We start from the raw sequence: 6,735 nt of genomic DNA, 5'->3' as shown, positions 1-6,735 counted from the left end.
GAAAAAGTCAAACTACTGGTGACCACTGTTGTTGGGAGAGAAAACATCATCTGTTTTATATATTTAACAAACAAACATGGCCTTTCCCTGAAAGATAGATACACTCTCACCATGAGGATTTTTTTTAAGTAGCGAGTTTTAATTACTCAGTATTAATACTAGGTGCATGTGTTAAGATTTTGGTTTTCATTGAGCTGCTTATACTGATAGTGGTAACTGTGGATATATGTGAGACATGAGTGACCGGTTCCTGCTTTTCTCACTGGATGTGACCTGGACTTTTCTCTCCTTTCAATGTGCTCGGGCTGTGGAGTGCAAGCGGAAGTTGTGCATGGAGCTTTTCCCCTGAGCTGCTTTGACTCTTCTGGCAGAGCCAAGGGAGTTGGCTGCAAGCAGTGTCTGGGCAACGCTAGATCTTCCTGCCACGCAATTGCTGCAGCCTTGATTTCCCCCGTGTTGATCGTGTGTCACTTCAATCAATACCGAGTTCCATCAGCCTTCACCAACCAGGGACTTCTTCAGTACTTGGCGATGATTTTGGTTTCGTATGGGGGCGGGTCAGTTCACAGGAGGGCAGTGTTCTTTCAGCGGGGAAAATACCGCTAAAAACCTACTTCAGATCCCTGCGCGCTAGCGTCAACTCCTTTTCTTCAGATCGTATAGCTCAGAAAGAACGAAAGGGTTGATGAGGGACAGGGGTAGGATGGACCCTAGGACGCAGTCGGTGATACTTAGGTCCTTAGTTCCTCCTTCCTTTCTGATCTCAGGGTTTTCATTCGCTCTTCAAACTCTCCAAACGTTTGCCAACTAATTCCCAGCAGCCTTCTCCGGAATCTAGTCTTAAAAAAGTGGGAATGTTGAACGTGCTAAGGTTCACATGGGACACTGTTGAGCCTGGTCCCAGAATCTGTCCAAACTCCATGGCCTACTTGCACCCCTGAGTCAAGTGACTCCAGTCAGATTCAGAGAACAGAGCAGCTCTCCTGTGACAAAACACTGAGTGCAAACTCACTCTCGTAGAAGGACGTTGAAACTAGTTTTTCGCCCCACACATACTCAATGCTCTGATCACCCCCTATCAACCAATCACTCCACACTCCCAAAACACACGCGTGCGCCGCGTGCTTGGTCTTAAGCTCTCTCGGAGCCCTAAAACTAAGCCTTTTCTCTTCCTGCCAAAGCATCTCTCCCCCAGGGCAGGCCAGACTCCTTGGCACTGTGGGAGCTGCTGTGCTGCTCAGCCCTGCCCCACAGGCCCTGCCGGCCTCTGTTTTACGTTGACTCAAGAGAGCCAGGTGGAGGTTGTACCTCTCAGCCTTTGGGGTGTTACTCTTGAGAGCTGGGTTTGCCTCTGATGAGAGTAGTCAGTTCCAGAAAAGACTGGGGTGTGTTGATGTGCTAGGAGGTGGGACATTCTGATAGCTCAGACTGACTTGTAAAACCCAGGTGCTGGTTCCAGAGCTCTGTCCTGCAAACACATACTATGGCAAAAGAAAACTGAAGCACGTAACTTCTTTCAGGAGTGGAGATCTCAGGCTTAGGCCACAACCTTGTGAGTACAGTTGTGCTGATTATTTGGTGTAACATGAATTCAGGATCCATCCTGCATTTTTAGGTTCCTTTTGGTTCTAGTGGAGGCCTCTGGATGCTCTTCAGGTCTGTGTATTTTGAGGCTGGGTGGAGAAAGTATATCATGATTCTGTTGTTGCTTCTCACAGTCTTCCCCACTTTTATTTCATATCATTCCAGAGTTCTTTTCTATTAGCCAGACTTTTTTGTAGTCCCTTCTTTCCTCTTCCCTGGTAATTATTTGCTTCTTTATTTGCTGGTTTCCGTATGTTTGGAAAATACATAGTTAAGCTTTTGAAGGGGAAAATGTGTACTTCTCCACTGAAAATTAACTCTCTACCCTCCCATCCTGGTTTTTAAAAAGGTTTACATTTACAAAGATTCAGATGCAATTTTCAACTATTCTGAAACCAGCAGGACACACCTGACTTTAATAGTTTTCTTAGCTGAAATTGTAGATGTTTTTCTTCAGTTTAACTTATGAGAAAAGATTATCTGATGCATTTTGTGTTCAATTTCCCCTTTAGTGGTTTATTTTTGTCTTTTTCTGCCCATCTGTCTACTAATAAAATGTGAAATAAAATATACCTGTATTGCTACTTCCCCATGGGATGACCCTCTTCTTTTTTGTGTATTAAAATTAAAAGGTGGTCTTAATACTTCCTCTGTTCCCTTGCAGATTATGCACAGGACTCAGCTGAAAAACTAAAACAAAAACGAAATCTTGCTCACCTGCCTTTTGACAGTCTGCTCAACTCACCTCCTTGCAGAATAAATATCCCCAAATCCTTACTAGCTTTTAAGAAAGGTTCTTAAAGACAAAGCCATTTGTTAACCTTAATTCTGAAATAGGGCACAATCTGCCAGTACAAGTAGGTCGGTGAAGTGATGGAGGAGTGCTCCACTGCCCTCCTTAGGCAAGTTTTTTGTTTTCATTGTCACTTGTCAACTTCCCGCTGCTAAAAGAAGGGATCAGGAAGCAATAGATCACATAATTTAGTAAGTTTCAGTTGTGGACACTGACCTTTTTTTTAAGCCAGCAGTGCTTGACCTATCTGACGAATGACCATTGATTTTGGAGGTCAAAAACAGACAAGGTAAAGACTGTACCCCTGGGCCGGTTCTGGCACGCTGACTTGAAACGGGACGCTATAATGCCTCGGGCAGCACCGCAAGGCCCTGAGCTAGCTGCCAGGCTGGAATACAGCTGCGCCTCAGACAAGCATGGAGATCTGCCTCCTGGCGGACACGTGCATAGTTTTACAGCTCCAGTTCCTTCTGGACTGGTGGCCTGGAATCAAGAGGGAGGAGCTTAAGAGAAGTCAGAATCCTGCCCCCAGGTGAATGGTTCCTTGGGACTTTCTGGAGCAGATATTTAGCCCAGGACCCACTTACCTACTTCACACCACCCTGGCTCACTAGTCATCTGTCCCGCCACAGTCCTCGACGTTCAATCAAGATTGCATTTGGTTGATGAAGACCAAAGGACAGAGAGGTTTAGCTGTGCAAACTTACTCTCTCACAGGCCTGGAACTGTATTCTCAGAGTTCTTACCTTTGTTCCTTTGGAAAAGAAATTACCCTACCCTAATATTCCTGTTGACAAGACCCTTTTAGAGACTGCCTTGTCCCCTAAGTCTGTTACAGAGTTGCAAGAAAAACAAAGGTAACCGTTGATAAGCACTGCCTGTCAGGAGGGTTAGCTACCTTGTCTGCTGTGTCCTTTACCTTTTCCCTCCCTGAATGCTGATTGTTTTGGGGCAAGAGAAGGGCCCAGCAAAGCAAGGAATACCCACTGAGGCCCTGACACCCTGTTATCAGAAGCCTGTGACCACGTGAGCTCTACTTCAGCCCTGTGAAGTCCAGGGTCCCTGGAACCATAATGAAGATGGTCTCTGCCCTGAGCTCTCCCTGAGTCACACCACACAGAGACCAAGTATGCTCTCAGAACTTTATTAGGTGGAGTTTGGGCAAAAGAGAAAACCTCTGAAACAGTCGCCCACCTGGTTCAGGACGACTGGAATAGAGGAGCCTTTGCTTGGAGACATGCTGTCACTGAGATGAAAGCATATCTTTGATTATTTTTTTTAAAGGGGAGCTGACTGGCTGAGTATCTCTGAGCGCAAATTCAGATTATTTTAGAAATGGTCAGCCAGAGGAAGGCAAGTCTCTGGGGACAAGACCAGACCAGAAGCCGAAGCCCCTGCTCTCTGTGGAGACAAACAGGTGCCACCTCTATGTGGGTGTGGGGCAGGGCTATCTCTCTGCCATTCCCAGATCAAGGTTTGGAGGGAGGGGAACATGAAAGATGACAAAAGGACCAGTTTCTCAAAAAGCAAGGGATAAAATAATTACACAGGGACGAAAACTCAAATAATGGTTTACAAGGGAGCGAGATGAGTCGTGATTCTTCATTGGTACCTGACCCCAGTACCCAAACTGCCTCGAGCCAGCCCTTCCAGACCCTGCCCGCCGGGGGGTTCTGTAGAAGGCCTGAAGGCAGAAGGGGGGGAAGGGGGCTGCTTCTGCTGCAGCGGGAAGGGGCTTGAGTGGGGAGAGGAGCAGCTGCTCCCCCTCCCCCAAGCCTTCTACCACATTTACAGATACATACATAAATACATTACATACAACAGGGAGTCTGGGAGGCAGGCTCCCCACAGAGGCTCGGCTGACACAGTTGCACGTCTCAGAAGCTCTGGGGAAGGGCGCCGGGCTCCGTGTGCTCTCTCCTGCCCAGGGTAGGCCCCGCCCCGGCCCACCCCCTCTTCAGGGTTCAGTTTGTCCAGTATGGAGAGTTGCCGTAGGCAGGTTTGGAGGCTTGCGACTTGGGCTGCAGGGAGCTGGGCTGGCTGCGCTGACCGGAGCCGCTCTGAGGAGGAGGAGAGAAGGCTGTCAAGGCTGGAGCGGAGCCCCCAGCCCAGGGCAGGATGGCCGCCTGCTGCACCGGGCTCACCTGAGCGTCCTGCGGGAGGTGGTGGTGCAGCAGCTGTGAGTGAGGCTGCTGGTGGGCGGGCAGGACGTGCACGAGCGGTGAGGGCGCGTAACCGGGGCCCAGGGGCCCAGGGGAGCCCAAGGCCGAGGGCAGGCTGAACGGCGGCGGGGTCCCCGCGTGAAATCCCTGCCTGTCGAAAGTCTGCAGGGCAGAGAGACAACAGTGAGGCTCGCTTGGCGGCACTCCGCCAGCCCTCCCGCCAGCGCCGGCCCTCCCTCACCTGAGTCTTGCTGTAGACGGACCCAGTCACGTCAGGGAGGCCGGGGGCGCTCGAAGACGCCGACACTCCTGGAAGGAAAAGCGGCTGTTCCCACGGCAGCTGGCCCCAGCGCCAGCCTGCCCCGCTGCAGGGGCCCTCTGGGGCAGCCTCGCCTGCGGAGGAGTCAGGGGAGGAGACGACTGCTCTGGGCCGCAATCCTGGAAAGGCCTACCTTTGCCAGGCCCAGAACCTGCAGACTTGCTCTGTGCCTGCGATGATCCACCACAGCCACCCTTGGTGTAGTCTCCCGCTGCTGCCCCCTGGCTCACGTCATCGTAACCTAGCACGGCAGGGGACAAGGGGCGCGTGTGAGCTAGGCGAGCCTGTCCTTCCCGTGCCTCTCCGTGGCGGGAGCACCCCTCACCTGCGCTGTAGCTGTGCTGGCCGTAGCCACTGGCCTGCTGGAAAGGGGTGCTGGGGCTGCTGAGGCTCACACCGTGCTGCTTGGCTGAGGCCGGAGGGACCTGGTGGCAGGCAAGCAGGAGAGGCATTAGTAGGGGGACAGAGGCGGGGGAGCAGGTCACCCCGGCTTAGCCTCAGGCAGCAGGTGGCACAACCACTAGGGAGGCGTCTTCAGTAGCGCAACACGCTAGATCTCAAAACAGATGGGAAAGGAACCTCGCCCCCAGCCTGACTCATTCCTCAAGGCCAGGTGACACTCTGAGTGGGGACCTGTCCCTCCCTCCCTGGAGCTGGAGTAACACCCCCCCCCCCGAATACTCACAAACACGGTGGGCCCATACTGGAAGGCACTGGGTACGCCTGTATAGTAGGGGAGGCCAGTGTAGCTGTAGCCAGGTGGCAGGGCAGGGTTCAGAAAGGGCTGCTGGGCTGTGTGGTGGGCCTGGGACTGGCTCTGCTGGGGCTGAGCCAGGGTGGTGGCAGGTGCAGGGGACGCAGAGTCTCCTCGGCCAAACTTTGTGACATCACCTGGGAGAAACGGGGCACTGAATCCAGTCACTGCCCCCTATCCAGCCAGGAAAAAGCCAGACTGGTCCCTGGGAACAGGAACAGGCCTGGCTGCCAGCTCAACAACAGGAAGCTGGCAGGTCTCTGCAGCCCTTCTGCATCTGTTCCCAGACTCCTGGGATGAGCCACAGGCCAGTCCAATGACCACTCCGCCCCCATGCCTAATCCCTTGAACAAGACTAACCTGAATAGGGATTATTAGCGAGGCTCCCATCTCGAGTGGCGAGGGCTGCGGGTGTAGCGAAAGGAATCCCATAGTAATCCTAGGAGAGACCAGAGATGTTCAGTCAGCACAAGAGCCTCACCCCACTCCCCGGACAGCAGAACCTGCAGGCAGTAGGGGTGCTGCTCCAGGCAATGCCACGTTCCCCAGGCCGACCAGACCGCAGGGACGTCACAGGCACACCACCAGAGGGCAGCACTCACAGAGAATTCAAGACAAATGGTGCCGGTCAGGGCTGTGCAATGTGGCAGGCACACAGCATGTAGACACACTGACCAATCCCTCAGCCTTCCCCGGGCAGAGCCATGGGAGGCCCAGTCACACACATCCATTCCACATCACAGATGGATGCTGGTGAATGTCAGGGGCCAAACCAACTCTACTGGCTTCTCCAGTGACAGGGATTCTAAAGGGCAGCTAGGAAAGTTAACTGGACCAGGAGAAACCTGAGAAGGAGGAGGAGCCTCAAGGGTTTAACAGAGGTCAGGTCCTGAACTAGGAGAGACCACCCACTCTGCCCTGGCAACGCTGACTGCACAGGAGTCAGGAGAAGTGTGGATGCTGAGGCAAAACACAGTGGAGCTCTATGAAGAAGGGGAGGCCTGCCCTGACCCTCACTCACCGCCCAGGGCTCTGGCAGCCCTGGACATACTGCACCCCGGGCCACTGAGCCGAGGGAAAGCCCTCCTGCTTTCCTCGTGGGCAGCAGTGTCTAGGAAAGGCA

The 6,735-nt window shown here is 52.8% G+C and overlaps 1 protein-coding gene across 19 annotated transcripts in view; it reads right to left on the bottom strand.

Annotated features, from left to right (window-relative positions):
- Positions 1-3,505: 3,505 nt before the first annotated feature.
- The window catches only part of UBAP2 (ubiquitin associated protein 2), a 124,976-nt gene continuing 121,746 nt past the window's right edge, over positions 3,506-6,735 (bottom strand). For all 19 annotated transcript variants that reach the window (XM_082402408.1, XM_082402410.1, XM_082402409.1 and 16 more), the window contains 7 exons: positions 5,973-6,051; positions 5,544-5,749; positions 5,184-5,283; positions 4,992-5,099; positions 4,781-4,848; positions 4,522-4,701; positions 3,506-4,437 (listed from right to left, as the gene is read on the bottom strand). In XM_082402408.1, coding sequence (XP_082258534.1) covers positions 4,342-4,437; positions 4,522-4,701; positions 4,781-4,848; positions 4,992-5,099; positions 5,184-5,283; positions 5,544-5,749; positions 5,973-6,051 — 837 coding nt within the window. In that variant the 3' untranslated portion in view covers positions 3,506-4,341. The remainder of the gene's footprint in view (positions 4,438-4,521; positions 4,702-4,780; positions 4,849-4,991; positions 5,100-5,183; positions 5,284-5,543; positions 5,750-5,972; positions 6,052-6,735) is intronic.

Source organism: Balaenoptera borealis (assembly GCF_965194805.1).
Source record: "Balaenoptera borealis genome assembly, chromosome: 8".
Taxonomy (NCBI): Eukaryota; Metazoa; Chordata; class Mammalia; order Artiodactyla; family Balaenopteridae; genus Balaenoptera; species Balaenoptera borealis.
This window is presented reverse-complemented; position numbering and strand designations above follow the sequence as displayed.